Source organism: Cupressus sempervirens, chromosome 5 (genome assembly GCF_028749045.1).
Source record: "Cupressus sempervirens isolate cs-2001-9-10 chromosome 5, ASM2874904v1, whole genome shotgun sequence".
Classification (NCBI taxonomy): domain Eukaryota; kingdom Viridiplantae; phylum Streptophyta; class Pinopsida; order Cupressales; family Cupressaceae; genus Cupressus; species Cupressus sempervirens.
The window spans coordinates 292,626,435-292,653,697 of NC_143122.1; the positions used below are offsets into that span (position 1 = coordinate 292,626,435).

Consider the following 27,263-nt stretch of genomic DNA (forward strand, 5'->3'; position numbering starts at 1 on the left):
CTTCAAATGGCCTGCAACAACAGACAACAACCTTTTACCGACTCTGCCACTTAGACACCACCAAGATGCATGAAGCCTCCCACAAGCTGCAAAATCTCCAGCCAAAAATCATCCACAAAACGTCCAACCTAGTGTTGGATAACAGAACTATCATTCCCTGGAGGCAGACATACACACTAAGAACAACTATCACAATTTTGACGAAAAATCAATAAACCCTCCAAACTTTTGCAGATGAGCAAAAAGCCCCACAACCAATTACGAAATACCTTGATTTGAAATATACAAAGCATCAGTTTTCAAAAAAATGGTAAAAACCCTAAATCAGAAATCCCTGACACAAAATCCCATGTGAGTCTCGCGAATTACAAAAACCAAAGATAATATTTTAAGACAAAACTCAACTGAAACCAAACACAAATTTTGAGGTGAAAAATCGTTCAAAACTGAACACAGTTTTTTTAGGTGAAAAATCAATTAAAACCAAAAAAGCATATCAAAGAATACGAAACAAATTTTTTTTTATGGAATAACTTATTTAAACCCAATATAGATAATTTTTTAGGAGGATTTATTAAAACCCAACAAATTATTTTTGATGAAAATTTATAAAAACCTAATAATCAATTTTGACGGAAAAATTATTAGAACCGTATCATAAGGGAGTCATACCTGAACCGGCTCCCACTCTAATAGATTAACATCCACGACCTATCTTAGATATCGGTGCATAACTTGTAGTGATGTTGGGATGGCTAATGCGACCTCCTCAAACTCATAGACTTATAATTATAGCTTTAATATTTGTTTTGATGACATGGATCCATTAGTTTTATATACATTGAGAATCTTAAAAGTTAATATATTAAGTTTGCAATTTTGTCTAGGTAAAAATTGTGTTTATACTTACGCGACTATTGTATACTTATTTGTGTGATCAAATTAGCTTTTGTTTGATGATGCTATTGTGTCTTTAAAGATTGTTTATTAAAGGATGCATAAAGTAAGTTTTAGATCCTTAAAAATATCTGAATTTCTTGGGTTTCGTAAATTGTTTGAGTTTCGCTGCTGAGAATGAGTCCGAGTCAGCTTGCCAAGTCCAAGTCCAGCTCAAAAATGAGTTTGCTGGTCCAAGTCACATAACTGTGTTTATAACATCTTTAGTGCATAGTAGTTTGTGAAATTTACCTACTGCCGCTTTGTTTTGCAAAAAAAGGTTGTCATATGTTCTAGTGTAAAAGCTACAGCATTACAAGAATTTGAGGTTTTGAAAAGCATGAAAGCTATTTCAGATGCACACTACTATCCATAGAAGATAGGTTTTTAAAGATGGTGACTCAGGTCTTCATATTAGACTAATCAAAGAGAGCTTGGCTCCCCATATGATAACTATGTTTTTAAAGATGGCAACCCAGGTCTTGATATTAGAATTCAGTTAGACTAATCAAAGAGAGCTTGGATCCCCATATGGAAACTAACACCTGTAAAGGGGATTGAAGCAAATTTTATTTTTTGATAATGTAAAAGCTAAATAAAAATATCTTGAGAAACGCTAAGGAAAAGGATGGCTTGTGAGAACGAGATTTCCTAGCAATGGACAAAGTTTTCAAAAGGCCTAGCCTCATAAGACTTCCTTGAATGTTCCAATTCAGTATCATATATACATAATAAAAACAAGTGTTCTTGTCAACTTCCTAGAAATGAGTAAGATATACAAAATTTCAAACACCTTCACTAATATAAATCAAGATTAGAGCATTGATTGCTAAGAATACTAACAATCTTTTTCCAACTAACATAGGCCAGTCCAAGTAAAACAAGCCACATCTATAGGGAAGATGGTAAACAAGATATGCCAGTTAAACAACATAAAAGAAGCCACAACTATGGGGAGGAAGGTTGACAAGCTACACAAGTTAAACAACACAATCCAGATTTAGCTAACAGTTAAATCAATGTATTGTGAGAAGTTAAGAACAACCATATAATACCCCCACACTCACAACACGGATTTCCTCACTGCTAGAAAGGTTTATTGGGGAGACAAACGACATGGTCCCTAAATATGCCAACATGATCAAAGATAAGTACACTTAATATGCTCTATATCTTAGCTCTGACATATAAATCATTATGTCAATCATCAAGAATGTCTAGCATTAAGCATATCTTAACTGGGCTAAAGGACGCATAATTGGCTTCTCTACATCTCAAAACTCATCAAAGGGTATAAGACTCACAGGCATAAGTTTGTGAGGGATCTGAACACCATCTGGCCCCAAGAATGCTCCTCCATGAACTCGTTCATCTTGAAGTGTCTCTCCTGTAACAAATTTATAATTTATCGTACAATAAATCAATACAATGTTACCTAAGGGTGGAAATAAAACCATTTATAAATTTTATGTGAACAAATCCATTTAGAATTTTGGACAGCGTGTGCATTACAATGTACCAGAAGACCATTTTAAGGTACATATACAATTCTGAAAAGGATAGAAGCATTTGTTAAAAAAATTATTCCATGAAGAGTACACAGTTCCAAATTCTCCCCTTACCAAATTGATCAGGAGGAGCTACAACAGTTCCCTTCAACAGCAATGAGAGCTGGAGCATAAAATAGCATATTTGATCAGAACATGGAGCCAACTATATTAACTATAGTCTGTAATCATCATGGACCAAACTCTATTAACTATGATATGAGTTTAGCACAAATAACTTCTATACACATAGAACCAAGCAAATAAGATAGACGAGAAATTCATTGGCTTTAAACTTCGACGATAAAATTACTGGACCTTTCAAGTCAGACTCGATCAATGCCTTGCTCAAAAGCACCTTATGGTACTCTTTAAATTCTGACATCTATGCTGTGCATAAATTTTAAAGCCAATGTGTCCAATCAAAGAAACTCAAAATGGGCCATACAAACCTTGGCAAGGAAGGAATCACGGAAAAGACGACCCTTCTTTTTCAGTTTTATTTCATCCAGATCACTGCACTGAAGAATGGCTACAATTAATATAAAATATATTGAAAATCCCCTTGGGAAAGATGTCCATAAATTTTGAAGCAAAAAGAAAATTACTAAACTAGTGTTCATTCAATAATGTACAGAACCGTTACAGCACCAATTAAACATCATATGACTGGCAATCAGGTACTACCATGCAGCCACGGGGTGTACAGGTATGAAGAAAGTAAAATGAAAGGGCTAAGAATAGAGTAAGTACTTACTATTCTAATAAATCCCAATCATAGCATGACAAGGAATCGAAAAATATGTGCATCAAATTTAAACTTCAGAGAAGATAATCATTTAAAAAATGTCAGAAAGTTAGGGTATCACACATATTTAAATAGTGGCCAAAGAAAATTATATCAGGACACTTTCCATTAAAAACATGTTTCATACATTTTCCTGACATAAAACAATTTATTATTACCAAACTGAACCATTAGGTTCATATTCAAGACTTGTGACCAATTTAACAACAAAAACACTCATCTTGCCTGTCTAACCTGCCAAAATATGGAACCCTTTATTTTCATTTTCCCTACAAACTTGGTAAATTATTCCACATAGATAATGCAGAAAGATAGATTAGAATGCAGCACTAGCATTGCGTTTTGAAAAGTCGTTTTTAATGGTCATCTTAGTTGTTTTAGTACATTCTATTTATGTTTTTGTTAATGATTGTTTCATTTACAAACATCTCTCTCTCTCTCTCTCTCTCTCTCTCTCTCTCTCTCTCTCTATATATATATATATACATATATATGTATGTATGTATATATATAATGATATCAGAGTGGATCCATAGGATTTCATGAAGTTTGGCTAATGTACATGGAATGTTTTTTCATTTTATTTTTTAAAATACATCTCTGCAATTTTCATGAGGTTCTTCTTCTGCAGTCAGATAGTTTCGAAGGATTTTGAAAGGCATCATTTTTCCTGCAAATCGTCTTCTTTAGAAGATTTGTTTCCAGCACATTCTACAAATCATTGCTTCATTGGCTGTGCTTTTTTCCAGATTTTCGGGTCCTATCTCAACTCCATTTCTTTTCAAGCTGCATCCGAAGCATCTCTTTCCACCCAAAATTTTTTCTATTTGTGCATTGGTTTTCTTATGTGGCCCGCTCATGTCCCCAACCTATGACAATTCTCTGCCCTTCTTGCAGCTTCTCTGCATTTGCAGAGTGATTGATGCTGTGTCCGGTTCTTCAATTCTCACAACCTAGTTTTGGGTTGTTTTGACATGCATGACATACATTTGTTGTGCATGAACTATGATAATTGATAATATTATTTGTTCGGGAGGTTTTCTCATTTCTCTGCAAGCATTGTTTTTTAACAATTGTGTTTTCTGCATTGGGTCCAAGGATCAGCAACAGGAGGGTTTCAGATTTCAGCCCACGTGGCTTTATAAGCAATTTCTTTGTGTTTTCCAAGTCCACAATTCTGAAGATTTCTAGGTGTAAGAAGTAGGGCTTTGGTTGTGTTCAGGAGACTTTCATTCATGGATGATTTCTTTGTTACCTATGTGTTGTTTTTTGTCTTCTCAGAGAGGACATATGTGATCCAGAATTCGGCTATGGTTTTGCAGAATTCGGCTATGGTTTTGCACTGTTTTTTCCAAAAACCGTACTTATGGGTTTTATAAAATAGATCCACTAAAAACCATTCTTCAGGTTAATAAATTTATTTCCACAAAAAAAATTGTATGGTTTTAATATTTTTCCTGAAAATTTTATTATTCACTTTAATAATTTTATGGTCAATAACTTATCATTTAGATTTTAAAACTTTCATAAAATTTATGTTTGGTTTTATAATTTTTTCCTAAAAAAATCTGTTGGGTTTTATTATTTTTTCTTTAAAAACTATGTTTGGGTTATTTATAGAGCTCCTAAAAATTGTATTTGGGTTTTTACAATTTTCTCAAATCAACTATAGCTTTTCTGATATTTTCCCAAAAAAATATGACTAGTACTGTTAGTCTTAAGGCTTTTTTATTTTTTCAGAAACAAAATCATTGGAGGAGACAATATTTTCCACAAAAAAAACATGGTTTCTTGCAGTCAGTTTTTGGTTTGTGGTACTCAACTATGAAAGTTTTCACTGAATTCTTGAACAAAATCATAGCAGTTTTTTGAAACAACAAAGCGTTTGACGATATTCTCTTCAAAATTGTGATTTTAGTTTCAGAAGCTGATCTCAATGTCTTTGGCTACAAGGAGGGAGATTTTTGTTTTCCCAACATTGGGTTGGAAGGTTTGTGGTTATCTTGGTCATATCCAGAAGTTCTACAGAATCAGGCAGGATTTCGATAGCAGGTTCAATTGGTAGACCATTATGAAGAGAAGGGGGCAGCCTTCTATGCATTTGTAACCATAAGACTTACAGATTGTGTCTTCTATAGGGTAGTTACTACTATCACCATTAAGGGATGGTATTAAACTAATGTAATGTTTCTTTAATGGTCATCTTGGTTGCTTTAGTAAGTTTCTATTTTATGTTTCTGTTAATGATTGTTTCATTTGGAGACATCATCTTGTAATCTCTTATAAATAAAGAATTTTGTCTCTATCATGTATCTCCATTTGTAATAATGGAACCTTGAAACCCTATTTCTCATATATTCTTCAATTTTCATCAGCTTTCCAAAAGGTGAATGGTATTATTTAGCATTTGCACTAATATAATAATGTGATGTTTAATTATTCACATTGGTGTTTACTGTTTAAATAATAGAGTGTCATGTTTTGTCCAGTGTTAAGTGTTATGTGGGACTAAAGTTATTCTTAAAATGTTAAGAGATGCATTTAAGAGGAAATTAAAATATATGAAATTTAAAATGCCTTATTTGGAGAAGGGGGCAGCCTTCTATGCATTTGTAACCATAAGACTTACAGATTGTGTCTTCTATAGGGTAGTTACTACTATCACCATTAAGGGATGGTATTAAACTAATGTAATGTTTCTTTAATGGTCATCTTGGTTGCTTTAGTAAGTTTCTATTTTATGTTTCTGTTAATGATTGTTTCATTTGGAGACATCATCTTGTAATCTCTTATAAATAAAGAATTTTGTCTCTATCATGTATCTCCATTTGTAATAATGGAACCTTGAAACCCTATTTCTCATATATTCTTCAATTTTCATCAGCTTTCCAAAAGGTGAATGGTATTATTTAGCATTTGCACTAATATAATAATGTGATGTTTAATTATTCACATTGGTGTTTACTGTTTAAATAATAGAGTGTCATGTTTTGTCCAGTGTTAAGTGTTATGTGGGACTAAAGTTATTCTTAAAATGTTAAGAGATGCATTTAAGAGGAAATTAAAATATATGAAATTTAAAATGCCTTATTTGGAGAACCCTATAATGTCCCCAATTTTTAATGTAACAATTTAATTAAATTAATTAATTAACTGGTCCCAGAATTTAAATAATATAATAAAAGGACCTTTAATTAGTTACTTTAATTAATTAATATGGGGCCCAAGTTAATATTTGTATTTGTGGTTCTAATTGATTTAATATATCTCAGACCTATTTTTTTATTTTAGTTTCTGTTGATAAGTGTTGTCGTCGGCTATCTTTGTACACCCTCGAAAAGGTTTTCCTTGACAGGTATTTAAGCATGGCTTGTAGGTAGTCGTAGGTATGCATTTTGGATTATTTCTTTTGTACTACGAATTCCTGTTGGGATTCTCTATTGTTTGCCATTTCAGAAGTGAAAGACCTTCCTACTTGGCTTGTTTGGTTTCGATGGGATTCAACCCTCACCCTATTCCGTTGCATGTAATACTTCGCTTGAATCTAGCAAATCAAAACACCATCTTTTGGCAATTATTAATTGAAGGATTATTTGTGTTCAATCTCTTGTTTGGCTTTATTTCATGAATTCAAATCTGTAAGTTTTGTTACATGATTGAATCCACCTTCTATCGATACACCATCCGCTACCCTTGGTCTAGCACAACACGCAATGTATCTGTTTGTGTTGCAGCATTAACATTTCGTACGACCATTTATGTTTATGCTACAACATTACCATACTGTACGACCATCTCTGTTCGTACTGCAACATCTTCATACCGTATGGCTCTCCATGCTATCATACAGCTAATCAACACCATCGTCTGTACTCCATTCAAAGATATCGTACGGCCCACCCCAAACAGTATATACATCACCCTTCACTCCATTCAGGTATACTATATGGCCATCAAGTAACTACCTATCAAGCACATGGGACCAATGGGTATTTGGCCATCAGGCACACAGGACCAACAGGTAACTAGTCATCAAGCACACGGGACCAATAGATACCTGCCCATCAGGCACACGGGACCAATAGTTAATTGGCCATCAAGCACATGGGACCAACGAGTACCCGCCCATCAGGCACACGGGACCAACGGGTAACTTGCCATCCACAGCACCAACGGATACCTACCCATCAGGCACACGGGACCAACAAGTAACTGCTATCATGCACACGGGACGAACGGATCATTACATTCCCTACAAACTCTATAAAAATGAATTTTGGCTCTCATTTCACTCATTCAGAGTTGCACAAAAGGATGTGCCCTTAGAAAGAACAAGAGTTCTTCCAGAGGTTTTTGAGGACCAAAACCATTTTCAATCTTGCTAGTTTTAGTGGTGAAAGATCCTCCCTATCTGGTTTGGTAATTTGTAATTTTCAAAAAGGAAAAACATTGTTTTGGTATAGAGTTTGAGAATTCGAACTTTCAAAAATGAAGATTTCCATGGTATTCTGACTTCAGCTTTTGGAGATTGTGATATTGTGAAGTTGTGAGCAACTTTCATGTGATTTTGCAGGCAATTTTTTTAGATAAGGCTACATAGCTGGTTGAATCATTTTTATGTAGGTTGTCCACCTCTGTTTGATGCCCTAGGTTGGTGAGTTGTTTCCATACTTGTGGATATTGCTTCAAAATAATTCTACTCAGCTGTGTGACTCCTATCTATAAGTTTTTTTGTGGTTTATGTAAACATACTCCCTTATTCTGATAAATTTTTATCCGTTTCTGCTCACAGGAGTTCTGTCAAATAGTATGCTTGCAACCTGTAGACTGAGTTTTCTGATTTGTTTGTTTGTGTTTGGTTGGCAAGTACAGGTAGTTACAGATAGTATTGTCCAATGCCAAGGAAAGGATTCAAAGTAAACAATAGCAACTAACTGAAAACTTCAGCTATATGATTTACATATATTTGAAACTTCTATTCAGTCTGTAAGTACAGGAAGCTTCAGCAAAAATCTAAACTCACAGTTCAAGCATTATAAAGTGAATACATTCCACTATCAATACTATTTAATAGCAATTCCATGCATAATTAAATGATTACAAATAAAACAAGTTCTGAGCATTACATAATGTTTTCCAGATTTGGAGGTTTTTTCAGAACTTAAAACAGTACTAATAAACCCTTGCCTTCACATGTTTGGCACTGAAATCTGACGACTTTAATAGTGAAGACTTCTAACAGCACTCCAATCTGTATGGCTTCCAATGAGAAACATTCCAGAATTAAGCGGCTGTCCAAGCAACTCCCAACTTCTACTAACACTGCAAATATTTCAGCCCGAGTTGGGTACCCTGTAGCTGCTAATCCTGGTCATGTAGTCTCAGATAATTCTCCAGTGAACTATTTCAAACCCAACCCTTAACTCTTCAAATGAACTTCTGAGGAAAAATACAATTTCTTCAAATGCAAATATCAATATTACAAGCAATCAACACAGCTCTTCCTTCAAACCAAATCTTTCTAGCATCTCAATAAACTTCAAATTTTACCTTGAACTCCAGATTTGGATCCCAAGGCTGTATCTTTCAATACCATCAAGATGTTAGCCAAGAGAATTTGCATCCTCCAAGCCCTAAATGAATATTCACCACAACATGACCCAATTTATACAATATCCAAGCATGCTAAAAAGAGAGCACTTATTCCTTTTCATACACTTTCTCATGGGCCCACTCTTTCGTAAACATAACATTGTTTCTTTTATAATGTTCCCGAATGGTTTCGGAGATGCTCCCATGTTGCGCAGCCTCAATTGTTTGTGCTGAGCGACCACTGCCCATGCTGCACGGCCACTTTCCTGAATGGTTTCGGAGATGGTCTCATGCTGCGCGACCTCAGTTGCCCGTGCTGCGCAGCCATTTTTGCCGAACAATTTCAAAGATGCTCCCATGCTGCACGGCCACTTTCCCAAACAAATCCAGAGATGCTACCAACAGTTTTTTCTCTAATACCACTGTAATGTTCCCGAACGGTTTCGGAGATGCTCCTGTACTGCGCGGGCACAGCTCGCGTGCTGCACGGCCTCGATTAGCCATGTTGCGCAGCCACTGCCCGTGCTACGCAACCACTTTCCCAAACGGTTTCAGAGATGTTCCCGTGTTGCACAGCCCCAGTTGCCCATATTGCGCAGCCACTTCCCCAAACGGTTTCGGAGATGCTCCCGACAATTTCTGCTCTGATAACACTATAATGTTCTTGACCTTCAAATGCCAATTGGATGCAACTCGAATGGTACCATACGGTATCCAATGCCTATGACAATAAATGGATTCGTTCTATACAAATGAGGAGTGTTACGAGCACCGTACGGTAGCAAGAAGCAGGTGGAATCAAGGTCGTACGATAGCAACAAAATCATATGGTGTCCTCAATAGCCGTACGGTAGGATGAAGGGACCGTACGGCGGATTTGGGGCAGTGTAGCCATACAAGGAGATGAAGAGGTCATACGGTGGATGTAAATCGCTGTACGATGAGGGTGGAGAAGAAGTATGGCGTGGAAGAATAGGTCAGCATACGGACAAGAGACTATGCAACAGAGGACAGTATGAAACACATGGATGTTGTTCAGTGATATCTTGTTTGTTTGCTTATTCTGCTAAAGTGCAGAATGATAAAAGGTGTACAAATGGAAGTGATACTCAATAATGCAATCTAAACTTATGGATCCAAATTTATCAGATAGAATCAAATAATAATGGAAATTAGAGCAAAAATACCCTTCAATTAATATTTGTCAAAGACGGTGCTTCGATTTGCCAAATCCGAGCAAAGTAATACATGAAACAACGGAATAGGGTGAGGGTTGAATCCTACCGAAACCGCACGAGCCAAATAGGGAAGATCTTTCACTTCCGAAATGGCGAACAATCTAGAACTCCAACAAGAATTCGCAATACATAGAAAATAATCTCAAAGCCTATCTATGACTATCTACAAGCCGTGCTTAAATACCTGTCGGAAAACCTTTTTGAGGGTGTACAAAGATAGCCTAGGCAACACTTACCAACGGAAACTAAAATAAAAATAGGTCCGAGATATATTAAATCAATCGGAACCACAAATCCAATTATTAACTTGGGCCCCATATTATTTAATTGAAGTAACTAATTAAAGGTCCTTATATTATTTAAATTATGGGACCAGTTAATTAATTAATTTAATTTTAAAAATTACATTAAAATTTGGGGATATGACAAATCCTCACTACTCAAAGATTGCTTGCCCTCAAGCAATCCGCCATTTGACAAAACACCAACAGCTCCAGCGTCCCAAATCAAACGTGCAAGCAAGACAAGTGAAATGACATCAATCCTCCGCAGCACCACATTGCTATCAAACTTTCGCTGCGTCACTCTCATATAAACATTATCGTATCCTAAGTCACCAGGATACCAAACCAAACATGCAAGCAAAATGAGTGGATTGTCATCAAACCTCCCTTGCACCCCACTATCATTAAGCATCCACTGTGCCACTCTGATATAAACATTCTCATAGCCTTCACCAAGATCCCAATGACACAAATTGATGCAATCTTTCATGTCATTATATTCAAAAATCTCTTTTGGTATGCTCATGCACACAAACGTTGATACTGGCACAAACTTACCCACCGACACAACCACAACGATCACTATTATATTCCTAACGAATGAAACCTTGACAAAGAGAGCTTCAATGATGAGAATACCACTTAAGGGGGCTCGACTATTAGAACCTCAGTGATATGAGCTTCGGTGAAGGGTGTCACGATGATGGGAGCCTCAACAAAGAGTACCTCAGTAAAGAGAACCTTGGCAGAAAAAACCTCAACGGAGAGTACCTCAGCGACAAACAAAATTTTAGTTGTAGATAAAACCTCAATGGCACAGAACCTCGATTGAAGCCTCAATGATGGATAGAGCCTCGACAGCGAGCAATGTCTCAACAGCAACAAACATAGCTATTTCAATTGATGCAGCCACAATGACAGACACACAATGATGGCGGAGACAACCATGATGTCATCAATGGAAACAACTATAGCGACAAATACACCCTTGACGATAGATACAAATTTGATGTCGATGACGAACACAATGACGTTGATAGATGCAACGACGGTGACGAACATGACGATGAACTTGGCAATAGACATGGCTACAGTGACGACAATGGACATAATGAAGATGACAACGACGACAATGTCGGACATGGCAACGAAGAAGGTGATGAAGACAACAGACACAATGATGATGACGGACATGGCGACAGTGACAACAACAAACACAACAATGGTGATGGACATGAACTCGACAAAAAACATGGACTCGGTGTCAATGACAGACACAACTGTAACGGATACGAACTTGACAAGCGACACGAACTCAGCATTGGTGATGGACACAAACTTGACGTCAGTGACGGACACGACAATGACAGACACAACAACGATGACAAACATGAACTTGATGGACTCGGTGTTGATGATGAACACAAACTCGACAACAGACATAAACTTGATGTTGGTGACGAACATGACGGTGATGGACACGACAATGACAGACACGACGGTGACGGACACAGACTCGACAACGGACACAAACTCGATGTCAGTGATGGACATGACATTGACGGATATGAACTCGACGATGAACACGAACACGGCATCGATGACGGATTCGATGGGGACAGATACAACAATGATGACGGACACAAACTCGATGATAGACACAGACTCGCTGTCGGTGATGCACACAACAATGACGGACACAAACTCAATGACGAACACAGACTTGGTGTTGGTGACGGTGACGGATACGAACTCAATGACGGACACAGACTCAGTGTCGGTGATGAACACGACGGTGATGGACATACAACCTCGGCAACAAACAAGACCATGATGATGGACATAGCTTCAATGACAGACATAGAGCCTTCGCAACAAGCACAGCTTCTATGATGGACACAACTTTGGTAACTGATGGAACTTCCTCAACAGATAGTACCTTGGTGACAGGCACAACCTTGGGCACAACTTGATCCGTCCATGTCTTTACAAGATCCGTACAAGCAACCTCTTCATTTTTTTGTGTTCTCCCCATGTTGGTGTTGTAGAACGATTTAGCAAATCCTCCTGGAGTGGCCCTATAATCATGCCTTCATTCTCCTCATGTAAAGCATCACTCTTATCGTCATCCAATTTCTCTCACTTGTGCAAATGAGATATTAGTTTTTCTTCACAATGTTTGAAAACATTATTGACCAATCTATATGTTGTTATAGAGGGGATACATTCTAGAGTATGAACAACCCATAACATAGATGTGATGGGTTGGGATATCTCATCCATCTCTTCAATGCACAAAATCATAAGACTCTCCATTACAACTGAATCTTAGTATCATGATCTTCCTTGATAGTGACCAAGAAGTGATGAAACATATCATGGACCAAATTTTGCAATTCAAGATCTAAGAGAAGGTTACTTTGACATTTGCACAATTCTCCAATATTGTAGATCTCCTACCAAAAGGGTCACTACTAAAGTCATTGAGACTCTGAAAGCTGTCAACTATCAATTGCAATATCTCTACCATGGTGTTAGCATCATACGGTGCTTTAGGAGCTGAAATTCTCAAGACCTCGCTAAGACATGCTGCAACTGCCAATCTTTTATCCTTGTCAGGGTGTCTCAAAAGCCTGGGTTGATTTAAGGCTTCCTTAATAGCCGAGAGGATTCTCTGTATAAATCTTGAAGGTAATTGGTTCACCTGACACAAACAAACTTCCAATATATTTAATGGAAGATCAATACCCTCACTGAGCTCTTTTTCAATCTTTTGTAGTGCCTTCAACCACCATTCTCCATCGCCGTCCGGCGCCATAGTGTGATCCAAATACTAAAATCTCTCAATCATCCCAACAAGCTGGCAAGATCACCAGCTTTGATACCACTATAATGATCTTGAACGGTTTCAAAGATGCTCCCGTGCTGCACAGCTACTGCCCGTGTTGTGCGGCCAATACCCATGTTGCACGGCCACTTTCCCGAGCGGTTTCGAAGATGCTCCCATGCTGCGCGACCTCAATTGCCCATGCTGCATGGCCACTTTCCCGAACGCTTTCAAAGATGCTCCCATGTTGCACGGCCTCAGTTGCCCGTGTTGCACAGCCACTTTCCCGAATGGTTTCAGAGATGCTCCCGACAATTTCTACTCTGATAACATTGTAATGTTCTCAAACGGTTTCGAAGATGTTCCCGTGCTACGTGGTCACAACCCGTGTTGCGCAGCCTCAGTTGCCCGTGCTGCGCAACCACTTTCCCAAACGATTTTTGAGATGCTCCCATGCTGCGCGGCCTCAGTTGCCTGTGTTACGCAACTACTGCCCATGCTATGTGGCCACTTTCCCGAATGGTTTCAGAGATGCTCCCGTGCTTCGCGGCCTTAGTTGCTCGTGCTACGCAGCTACTTTCCCGAATGGTTTCGGAGATGCTGCCGACGGTTTCTACTTTGATACCACTATAATGTTCTTGACTTTCGGATGCCATTTGAATGCAACTCGAACGGTATTGTACGATATCCAATGCCTATGACAATAAATGGATTGGTTTTGTACGAATGAGTGTTACAGGCACCATATGGTGGCAAGAAGCAGGTGGAATCAAGGTCGTACGATGTCCTTGGTAGCCGTACGGTAGGATGAAGGGACTGTACGGTGAATTTGGGGCAGTGTAGCCGTACGGGGAGATGAAGGAAGAGGTCGTACGGTGGATGCAAATCGCAGTACGATGAGGGTGGAGAAGTACGGCGTGGAAGAATAGGTCAGCCATACGGACAAGAGACTATGCAAAAGAGGAAAGTTGTATGAAACACATGGATGTTGTTCGGTGATATCTTGTTTGTTTGCGTATTCTCTTGAAGTGCAGAATGATAAAAGGTGTACAGATGGAAGTGATACTCAATAATGCAATCTAAACTTATGGATCCAAATTTATCAAATAGAATCAACTAATAATGGAAATTAGAACACAAATACCCTTTGATTAATATTTGCCAAAGATGGTGCTCAGATTCGCCAGATCCAAGCGAAGTAATACATGAAACAACGGAATAGGGTGAAGGTTGAGTCCCACCGAAACCGCTTGAGCCAAATAGGGAAGATCCTTCACTTCGGAAATGGCAAACAATCCAGAACTCCAACAAGAAATCGCAGTACATAGAAAATAATCCAAAATCCTATCTACGACTACCTACAAGCCATGCTTAAATACCCGTCGGGGAAAACCTTTCCGAGGGTGTACAGTGATAGCCAATGGCAACACTTACCAATGGAACTAAAATAAAAATAGGTACGAGATATATTAAATCAATCAGAGCCACAAATCTAATTATTAACTTGGGCCCCATATTATTTAATTAAAGTAACTAATTAAAGGTCCTTATATTATTTAAATTCTAGGACCAGTTAATTAATTAATTTAATTTTAAAAATTATATTAAAATTTGGGGACATGACATTTTTCCTCCTACTTTCTCGTCGTTCCTTATTTTCTCATGGCTCCTTATCGCAGCTCTATTTTTCCGCAAGTATCCAAATATGCACATTTTGAGTTACTCTAAATAAAAGTATGCCAAAAACTATCTCAGAACACATCAGAATGAACTGCAACTGAAACTACCTACGCCAAATGGCCTCTAGGTCCCTTTTAAATCCTGTTTAGCCTACAGGACCAAGGGAAAATAGGTTCACAAAAACAGTATGCTGTGAGCTCTAGAAAGGGGACATTACAGTTTAAGTGAAGTCTGAAATTTTTTAGGTAAAATAGCCCATCTGAGCAGGCCACCAAAGTTTTGAATGTGCTTTCTGAAGTACAAACTGGTTTCCTGTTGTGTTCAGGATCTGAAAATTCCCTCAAAAGCTGGCTTTAGATCTCTTTAAATGCTGTAATCAAATGTTGGCAGTTTGAAAAGCCAAACTATTGCCCTGAACATTCAGCTCCTCTATCTGCTGCAAAAGAAATTCTGAGCAAGGTTTTAGACCTGAGAAGAAATGATTGGGTGTGCGGTAGAGTGATTTCGGCATTCTAATCAGATTAGAAGAGCTAGGTAAGTTTTGGGGAAGCATAGGAACTCCATCACCGCTCTTGGGGACATGCAAAGGGCTATGAAACATTGATTTCTAATGTGGGTGACGACTCTCTTTACAATTTGGAACTCCTGCAGCAAATCTGAGTGGATATGTAATGCTCAACATTGAGGCAGTTCAATGTTTTGAAGATGGTTCCATTGTTTCATATTGTAATGCTTGTTTAAAAATGCCAAACTTCAAGACAATTTTAACATAATAATGAATGAATATTGAAAAGGTTCAAATCAGATTTTGTATTAAATAAAAACCTTTAAATAAGCAGCAGATATTTTCCAAAGAAAGTCCAATTGTGATATTGCTATCAGGACTCATCTATGTAAGTGTCAAACTCATTGATCCATGTGTCACCAGTAGTGTTTCACGAGTAGTGATTCACAACAACCCAGCTCTCATGAGAATGAATGGAACACGTATCACTCATTGCATCCAGGCTATGCTCACAAAGAAGAACCATTAGGACTTCTTGGGAGGTCACCCATCCCAATACTACTCCAGCTCAAGCGTGCTTGACTACAGAGTTCTCTCTATGGTTAAGCCCACTCTACATACGAACCCGTTTGTAAAACCTTCAACAAGTGTTGTGCCTTATGAACCATTCATTGAAAAGACCCTTAAGCTATTTTCAACAACTCAAATTGTGATATTACTCTCAAGATTCAATTGTGTAGTTTTTTAGTGTCAAACTCATTGACCCATGTTTCATGAGTAGTGGTTCACAAGAACCCATCTCTAATGAGAATAAATGGAAGACATAGCACTCATTGCATGTGGGTGATGCTCACAAAGGTGAAGCATTAGGACTTCCTAAGAGATAACCCATGCCAATACTACTCCAGCTCAAATGCGCTTAACTACGGAATTCTCTCCATTGTTAAGCTCGGTCTATTTGTAATCCCATTTGCAAAACATTCAAGTAGTGTTGTGCCTTGTGAACCATTCATTAGAAACCCCCATGACCTAATCAATTGATAAGTGGGAGATATTTTCCACAAGTAATCAAATTGTGATATTGCTATATGGATTCAACTATGCAGATTTTTTTAGTCAAACTTATTGACCCATGTTTTATGAGTAGTGGTTCACAAGAAACCATCACTCATGAGAATGAATAGAACAGTTAAACACTCATTACACCTAGGTGATGCTCACAAAAGTGAAGCACTGAGCTTTTTGGGAGATCACCTATCCCGGTACTACTCCATCTCAAGTGCGCTTAACTACAGAGTTCTCTACATGATTAAGCTAACTCTACCTTTAGCAAGTGTTGTGCCTTATGAACCATTCATTAGAAATCCCCTTAAGCTCATCAACTAATAAGTAGGAGATATTTTCCACAACAAATCAAACTGTGATATTGCTATCAAGATTCACCTATTAGTTTTTTTAAGTCAAACTCATTTACACATGTTTCATGAGTAATAGTTCATAAGAGCCCATTTCTCATGAGAATGAATGGAACATTTATCACTCATTGCATGTAATGCTCATAGAGTTGAAGCATCGACACTTCCTAGGAGGTCACTATCCTAGTACTACTCTAGCTTGAGTGCGCTTAACTATGGAGTTCTCTCCATGCTTAAGCTCACTCTACTTACAACCCCATTTGAGAAACCTTCAACAAGTGTTCACCTTATGAACCATTCATTATAAAGCCCCTTATGCTCATCAAATTGTAAGTAGAAGATATTTCTACAACAAGTAAAATTGTGATATTGCTATCAGGATTCAAATGTGTAGATTCTCTAAATCAAACTCATTGACCCATGTTTCATAAGCACTAGTTCACAAGAACTATTCTCTCATGAAAATGAACAGAACACTTAGCACTCATTGCATCTAGGTGATGTTTACCGAGATGACGTATCGAGCTTCCTAGGAGGTCACCAATCCCAATACTAGTCCAGCTCAAGTGTGCGCTTAACTACAAAGTTCTCAGCATGGTTTAGCCCACTTTGCTCAAAACACCATTTGCAAAACCTTCAACTAGTGTTGTACCTGATGAACCATTCTTAGATAAGTAGGTGATATTTTGCCACAAGTCAAATTGTGATATTTTTGTTAGGATTCAACAGTGCAATTTTTTTTAGTCAAACTCATTAACCTATGTCTCATGGGTAGTGGTTCACAAGAACCCATCTCTAATGAAAATGAATGGAACACTGAGCACTCATTGTAGTTGGGTGATGCTCACAGAGGTGAAGCACTAGGACTCCTAGGAGGTCACCCATCCTGGTACTACTCTACCTCAAGTATGCTTAACTACAAAGTTCTCTTTATGGTTAAGCCCACCTTGCTTGCAACCTATAATATTCCGAATAGATATTTTTTCCCAAATTTTTCTCAAAAACACAACACGGAAATATAAGAACAAATTTGCATGCAAAGATTTCCCATTCATTCAGCAAATGCTAATATCGAGTTGAAAATATATCTATTCTGAAAATAATTTGCTTCACAATCCTAAAATAAACAATGCAATAACCAATCTTAAACGCAAAAATACAATCATTGTGTTAAAGTAACTAAGATTATTTCTGCAAATGTAAAATCATGGCCATTGTTATTGATAATTTTCAAATGCAGATTTGGATCTCATATAAATATGGGAGTACGAGACATGTCTCTTCAAGAGACATGTCCCTATAGTTAATCATCATTTAGTTAATAAATAACTATATGTATAACTCACCTTTAAGCACATATATAATATTAATATATTAACCATATATGTAATATATTATTATATTATTATAATATTATATAATAATATATAATACATAATATATATTATATATATTATATTACATATTATATATATATATATATAAGATATATAATGCATAATATATATTATATATATTATATTACATATATAATATATATTATATTTATAAGATATTTATCTTAAAGATAATTTACCATCTACGAGGTATCTCATGATAAAATCAATCCGACAGAAGCTACATCAAAGTCATGTCCCGTAGAGACATAAAACAATGTTCATATAAATCATGAATACAAATTCTCAATGTAATGAGTATATCACTTTAATTGATGCTATACTTCAACACTCCCTCTTAGCAAGGGAGAAGTGACAAAAACATTTTATGAGATATCAAAATCAAGCATATCTATACACAACATACTATCTGACTTTAACACTCTAAAATAGTGACTTGTCAAATAACTACAATCACAATGTTATGAACACTATCATAACATATATTATGATCTCTAATTATACGAAACAATATCTAAAGTAATCATAATGCATTCATTATCAATGACTTTTGGCGTATCCGGAACAAAATTGTCATAATAACAAGCCTATCATTTGCAAGATCATCACCTTATAAAGATTACCTTCTATCTGTTCGTTATCATGGTGTCAGGAAAATCCGGCCCAAAGAACCATGATAATAGGTCTACCATTTATAAGATCGTCATCTTATAATGGTTACCTTTTGTTTATATATGTCAATGAAAGATCGTCACCTTTCATTACATATCATATCTGAAATAGTAACCACCATGGACCTAGTCATAGGGTGGTGCAAAGGGTTTTCACCTCATATTTCTCTCTCATAGAGGAGAGCGCATCATAAAGAAATTCTCTTAGAACTTCTCCTCATAGAGAAGATATCATCCACTAAGGATTGCATCTCAAAATTTCTCCCTCTGTACATTGATCCGGAGAAGTCAAGTCCTCTAGTTACTTCCTTGGAAACTCTCTTTACCTAAGGATGCCTGTCGAACTCATCACTCCCTCATTATATATGTAGGAGTAGGCCCATCAACATCATGCAATCACCCACATGTATTTCTAGACTCCCTCTGAGTATAAATCTTCTAAGCTCTTGCATTGCCTCTGAAGAAGTGTAATATTCCCTCTTAATGTAGAGGAATCTCATAATCTCAATCATCATACTCCCTCTTAATATAGAAGAATCTCGTAATCTCAATCATCAAAGATGAGAGCTTTATTTTATCCATCTTGATCATCAGGGTCTTTGGAGTTACTATCATTAGGTTGAGTCTACCCAATATCTGATAGCATGTGTAAAGTACCAACTTTATTTTCCTATAAGAACATTCTCACACATAAAGGAAAAGATCAAGGTAAATAACCCTTATGGTAAGTATAGAACTACAAATAAGAGAGAGACTACAAAACATGAAGATTCAGAAATTGTCTTCTTAGATTATTTGAGAATAGAACATCTCCCTTCTAATGAAGGTTCATGTGGGAATGTAACATTGACTATTATTCCCACCACAATATAACATTCCCACTCATTCTTATATTGTTTTGTATCAAATATGATAACTTATTTCTAAGTTCCCACTTCCTCTTTTTATCCATTGAGAATCCAAACATTCAATGAGCTTAAAAATAGAAGCAAACTCATTCACGATTCGCCAATATCTAGATTGAGTATGATTGTGCCACATGAATGAATCTACAACTCATACGTCGAGTTTCATTCATCAAAGAGAGACTTGTAGATGGTTCAAAAGAATTCTTAAAAGCTTCATTAATGTCTCACAACAACTCAAATTTCCTTTGTTCATGCAAAGGTATTTGTTAAATCTTTTGATTAATCACATATTATGGATCACCTAAGATCATCATCATATATCAGGGGGCAAGCCCATTAAAGTCACTTAGTCACGAGATATATTCATAAATCACGGTCCTCTTGATTGAGGCAATTTATCAATGACTAGAGGATCCATCTCAACATTGTTTACTCCCTCTGAATCATTAATCTCCTAAGCTCCTCATCTTGTAATGCTTCTGAGGAGTTTAACCTCCCTCTGAGCTTGATATTAATCCTCCTTTTCCTGCAAGATCATTCTCGGAAGAAAAGATCAACGCACATATATTTTACAATAATCAAATATCCTTGAATAATTTTTCTTAATAATAATATATTCAAATTATTCAAATAAATAAAACATATTCTACTTATGTACCAACCAATAATAGAATTCCATACTAATGTTATTTAAATAAATTTCATTTCAAATGATAACAAATACTTAATAATTAGAATAACTTGGGAACTATCATGTTCCCTATATTACATATACTCTAAACTTGAATATTCAATATTCATTATAATTAGAAAAAATATTTCTAATAGTGCAATCAATACTCCTATTTATAATTATAACAATCTATTTCATTTAATTAAAACAACTTACCTTCTCACCTTTATCAATAAGACATATTATTATTACAATACCTAAAGATTGCCTTTTTTTTTTTTTAAATTATTAATAACAAAATATTACTTAAATATCGCATACCTTAAATAAGGTACTCCCTATAATTTTGGGTCTAATCCTATCTTCCTTTCATAACTTGCATATAGAAAGTTATGACTTCATATTTATATTTTACTTCAATAGCCTCATTTCAGATATTAAACAGCTTGCTTATCTCTCCATTGATTCTTTTAATCACAAAATAATTTATGTAAAAAGACCCTCAGTAGACTGCAGCACACACATATAAGATAATTCTTTCCTTCTTTTTTTATATTAGCCCTTTGAATGATAGATAAGATTAACGGCAAAATATCTTTTCTTGTCCTTGGAATTAATTAATCATTTTGCTTTCATTATATATATCGTTGTTGTTATGACCAGATTCTTAATTTAATTTCATCGAGCTTTTAACACATAGTTTCTCGTTTCAACAAAATTCTGTGCTCTGCATCACGACGTCACTCTGAAATTTCATCATGGCTGTCTTCTCCATTTGTTTGTGATCTTCATCTTGAAGGTTGCCTGGGCAGAATTCTGATTATTGCTAGTTTCCAATATGCCTTTAATGTTTCGTCCAATACCAATCTATTTCTCGATATTATTTCCTATTATTGTATGATTGCCATAAAAGATATGCAGTTGTTTTAGTGTATCCAACTCTTTGATGTTTAATGCATATCTCAATCTTTACATAGTTACGTATTTTAAAAGCTGAAAGATATTATTTTTACTATTGAAAGTCATCAAATTTATTACAGCCATAAATTTTTTGACCTCTGCAAGTGAACCTATGGCTCTCATATATATTTCCAATGTTTATCTTATACCAAATCTTTTGTCGATATTTCAGAATGATGAATGTCTTCAACAAATACAGTAGAGGAAAGATATTCCTTGCAGTTTGCAACCTTAAATATACATCAATAACCTGATTTCCAGTTTGGTAGGTATTACTCCATCCAAAACAAACAGTCAGCCCTGCAATGAAACGGTGCCAAGAAAATCCTCTATGTAGTTTGCAAATTATAAAGCACAAGTATCACTTTCAAAACTCTATGATGACTCACATTCACTGTCAAGACCAATTGAAACATTGGGTGTTTATGCGTAATCTATCCTCAAGTTTTATTTATCTTTGATCCAGGATGATATTTATAATTCTCAGTTTTTGTAAAATGAACTTTCCACCATGTCTTGTATTCTTACATTTACAGTCTACTCTGATACCATGTTAAAATAACTAAGATCGTTTCTGCAAATGTAGAATCATGGCCATTGTTATTGATAATTTTCAAATGCAGATTTGGATCTCACATAAATATGAGAGTAGGAGACATGTCTCTTCAAGAGACATGTCCCTATAGTTAATCATCATTTAGTTAATAAATAACTATATGTATAACTCACCTTTAAGCATATATATAATATTATTATATTAACCATATATGTAATATATTATTATATTATTATATAATTATATATAATGCATAATATATATTATATTACATATAATATATATATAGTATATATATAAGATATATAATGCATAATATAGATTATATTACATATATACTATATATTATATATATAAGATATTTATCTTTAAGATAATTTACCATCTACGAGGTATCTCATGATAAAATCAATCCGACAAAAGCTACAAGAAAGGCATGTCCTGTAGAGACATAAAACAATGTTCATATAAATCATGAATACAAATTCTCAATGTAATGAGTATATCACTTCAACTGATGCTATACTTCAACACATTGCAGCTAGGTGATGCTCACAGAGGTGAAGCACGACGACTCCCAAGAGGTCACCCATCCTAGTACTATCTAGATCAACTATGCTTAACTACGGAGTTCTCCTTATGATTAAGCCCATTTTGCTTGCAACCTGTAATATTCCAAATAAATATTTTTCCCAATTTTTTCTTAAAAACACAACATAGAAATTTAAGAACAAATTCGCATGCAAAGATTTCCCATTCATTCAGCAAATACTAATATTGAGCTGAAAATATATCTATTCTGAAAATAATATTGCTTCACAATCCTACAACAAACAATGCAATAACCAATCTTAAACGCACAAATACAATCAAATTGGTAATAAGAAAAGGAATGTTTAAGCACACGTGAGATGCTCATGCAATATCTCCAACAAGACAATGGGTTTTTGTCCACTGCCTCTAAGCTCAAGGGTTTCTATCCTCAAATTGGCTAAAAGCTGAAATCTTCCCCAAATAACTCTCCAAGAGAGAAAATAAAATCTCAATCACAAAACTAAGTATTCTCAAAATGAGCTCTATCTTCCTTCTTTTTAACACAACTTGGTGGCCCTTCACATTCCCTTTTTTGTTTCTAAATTACTTATTAAATAACACTTTTCCGCACACTTAAAGAAATAAAGTACTCATATATAACAAAATGACATTAACAATATGGACAAGTTATAAAATTACTTTATACCAAATCAATTAAATCTTAGGGCATTAGAATCATTGATCAAATGGACTACGATATCCATGTGTGATAGCTTGTCGAAACGGCTTCAACAAGACGCTCTAAGTCCAACCTTGAAATGCCATGAATTTGATCATGTTTACTTACAAAAAGTAGTAGGTGTCTGGAAACCCCACTTAAATGACCTTGATTGGCTGACAACTAGAATTGCCTAGGCCAAAACTTGATTTGGACCCAAAGAAAACCTGGTTAGCCCACGAGACCATGGCAAAATGAGCTAATGATGCAACAAAACTCACTAGCCAAGAAAAGCTGACCTAACAGCCCTCCCTTCCCAAAGATTGCTTGCCCCCAAGCAATTCACATCTGTAAGCTAGAACCAAATGCATGTATCTGTCATGTTCCCTCTTTCGCACTAGTTCTTTTGGCGCCTAGTTAATCTATCTCCATGTCCAGATAGATTAACAGCATTACAGTAAGGATGCATGCTAGTCACAAGGGAAGATTTGTCTTAAGTTCGTCATTTAATGTCTTAAAGTACTTTAATAAAGTTACTTTATGTTTTCTTAAGACATTCACTTTATAAAGTGACTTAAGTGACTAGAAGACGAAATTGGTGTTTTATCCCACATCTCTTCTTCCAACACTTTTCCCTCACTTTGAGGTTATAAAAAGGAGGCTCAGTCAAGGGAAAAGTACAAGGAGTTTATGCTATTAAATAAATCTAAAAAGTTGCTTGATGTGACTTGGCTATTTCTTGAAGACAAAAACCCTTGAGAAAAAAAAATGTGGAGCTAGACGCAAACTTGGTTTTCACATTTTGTTACAGAAACTAAGGATTGGAAAGATGATTGACCTCAGATAATCTCAACTTTAGGACGCTAACTGGCAGAGTGGGAGTTGGATGACAAGAAGAGATGAGGATTCTACCTACAACAGAATGGTAATACCTTGTGAGTGTCTCCTTTGAGTTTAGTCGGATTGATAGCAGAGATTATTAAAGGAGAACATAGCAGATATAAGTTTTGAATAGTAGTCGGGTTGGCTTCATGCCTGATGCCCACACATGAGAGGTCACATACAAAAAACGCAGAATGTGAATAATCGCAAGTATATCTCATAGAGGACGATGTGTCAACAAAACGGAGTGTTACGTTGGTGGTGATAAGGATTAGCAACTAGCATTGTAAGCGACATCACCTTCAGACCAGTCATAACCCAGTACTCTAGCCACAAGGACAACAGAGAAAATGGGTTAGATGAACAATGCAGTCGGCTTCAACATATGACAAGTTGCAGGCGGCATCTGGAATCAGGACAAGAACGTTGGAGTATTTTTGGATTGAATCATGTTAGAATTCTTTAGAATAACTAAGAGGGGGAGGGTGAATCAGTTATTCAAGGTCCAAATGCCCTAATAATACTTTTTCTACACTTTTAATAAATCCATACACTTTTCATCCATCCAAACTTAAATCAACCATATTAGCAAGTTACAATAAATCAACATGCAGAAATGAAACGTTCAAGATCAACACATGACACAATGGTTTACGTGGAAACCCAATTTGGGAAAAACCACCAGTAACATGCTACTTGATTCTCACTCTTCTAAAGTGATGCCTTGTTAAAGGCTTTCAACACACTGTTAAATGTGACCTTGTTAAAGGATTTCACCAAACTGTTAGGAATGGGCCTGGCTAAAGGACTTTAGAACATTCACTTCGAATATCACCCTGTTAAAGGATTTATCTCATGGCTATCAAACCAACCTAAATCCATAGGATTTAAACTATCTGTTACAATTGCTAGAAAGTAATGATAATGGCCTTTTGATCTGATATAACTTACAACATACTTTGTGGATTTCAGATCACACTTTCAATTCAATCCTTATGCTTGGCTTCAATCACTTCAGCTCTGATTGCTTGTCTTCTTATCAAGCTCCGTCTCCTTGAGTCTTCTTACTTATCATGCCAATGCATCCATATCTGGGGTCTTCTTATTGAAACAGAGTAACTATGCTCTCTCTCCTCCTTATCACCTCCTTCAGCATTTTATGCTTTCATGCTTGACTGGCTCTATCTCTCTTTTCTACATGAACTTATGACTCCTTAAATAGAAATCTGATTTTGCCTTTGCCGCTCAATTTTTCTTCTCTAATTTTAGGGTTTCAAAATGGATTAGGTAGGATACAATGTATCTACCTCATATCTTGTTCTCATCTAGAAACTTCGTCAGTTGTATCCTTAAAAATGTTTTACATGGTGCTCTGTGCCACCAGCTCATCATTCTTAACTTCCATTTAATTTACAAACTTCTAAATAACAACCTTGTCGGCTTAGATCTAGCGAATCTTCGATTTTCAAAATAATGCAGCAACTCGGCATTATTGTTTTTACTGGTGCTCGGCATCTCTGTGTTACTCGGCACTATTGGTTTTACTAGTGCTCGACATCTCTATGTTACTCGGCACTATTGGTTTTACTGGTGCTCAGCATTTGATATCACTCGGCATCTAAAGTTTACTCGGCACTTGATATCACTCAGCATCTAAAGTTTACTCGGCACTTGATATCACTCGGCATCTAAAGTTTACTCGGCACTTGATATCACTCAGCATCTGAAGTTTACTCAGAACTTGATATTGATCTTGCTCGGCTTCAACTAGGAATCTGCTCGGCTCCCTCTCTCTAATGAACTTTAGTTAGGCTTTACAAATGTCTTAGCTAAAACCTTACATCTTTGATATGTTTCTGTGTGCCCATTCTCTATGTCTTATAGCATGTCATCAACACACTTATTTCATCAATGGCTTGACTGATCCTTGTACTTCATTACAACATCATAACTTCAACCTTTCTCTTGGTGTACTTAGTTATATCTTATTGATTGCCTCCTCCTTGTCAATCAACTAATTGATAGTATTTGGATCACTAAAGCAATTGTCATTCATAGCAAGTTTGACATCAATGACAAAATAATGATTGAGAACATTCTTTACAATTTCCATATATCATTTCAACAACTTTCCTCATGATCTTTTCAATCATTTCCAACAAATCAGTCCTCTAGTTGATATGCTTTCCAGCAATAGGACTGTATGTTAATCACCATTCACTATTAGACAATGTATGTTCACAAGATTCTGTCATTAGAACATTGTAGCACAGCTCATTGAATTGTTAACATACCTACCATTCCTTATTGCAGTATTAATGTATTGAACTCCATCTAGAAATTTCATTGAAGAACTCAATTTTCCTTCTCATTTTGGTAATCTTTTGCATATCATTTCTGTTAGTAGTTACTACAGTAGCATATCAGTAACAACTTGTTCAAAGACTTGGTTTTCATGACAACTATTTGACGAAATTACCTTTAGTCCAAATTCAGTATTTTTATTCCAATCTAGCAAAGATTACTACAGTGGTATCAGAGCCACAAGACCTGCCATCTTGTGGGGAAAAACAAAATATTTGCATACTGATTTTTATTCAAAAAATGACAGTCGAGAATGAGTAAAAGACATTATAAATTCAGTCACGTACAGCTAGAACAACCAGATTCTTCAGAACATATTGAGATTGAAGATAGTTATTCAGTGGATGAGGAATTAATTTTTGGAACAGGTGAACAAACGAAAGCGGTTGATCATTTTGGACAAGCAGAGCAGGTTAACAACATTCAAATGGCACATAATGAAACTGAACAAGACAGAGAAGTACGGAAAACATTGTGGGCTATTAGAGATGGGCAGAATAACATAGTTGATGCACTTCAACAACTTGCAATTAGTATGCAGCAATTAGCTCTTGTCAATAGGAGAGCCCCGAGCCATCACAATAGAGGAAATAATGTGGTTGGATCACCCCGAGCTGTTAGAGCTCCCACACATAACACTACCAGGCCTTTAATGCCAGTGTTTAATGCAGAAAAAGAGGCAACACCACCAGCAACAACAAATTTACTAGTAGACAATGTTATGCAATGTATGATGAATGGGATTTGTTTCCTGGTCCTATTAAAAAA

The 27,263-nt window shown here is 36.1% G+C and overlaps 1 protein-coding gene across 2 annotated transcripts in view; it reads right to left on the reverse strand.

The window, feature by feature from the left end:
* The window catches only part of ARC5 (P-loop containing nucleoside triphosphate hydrolases superfamily protein), a 246,658-nt gene that overhangs the window by 74,237 nt on the left and 145,158 nt on the right, over positions 1 to 27,263 (reverse strand). For both annotated transcript variants that reach the window (XM_089829852.1, XM_089829851.1), the window contains exons 7-9: positions 2,936 to 2,999; positions 2,559 to 2,607; positions 2,241 to 2,323 (exon numbers count right to left, since the gene is read on the reverse strand). In XM_089829852.1, the coding sequence (XP_089685978.1) occupies positions 2,241 to 2,323; positions 2,559 to 2,607; positions 2,936 to 2,999 (196 nt within the window). The remainder of the gene's footprint in view (positions 1 to 2,240; positions 2,324 to 2,558; positions 2,608 to 2,935; positions 3,000 to 27,263) is intronic.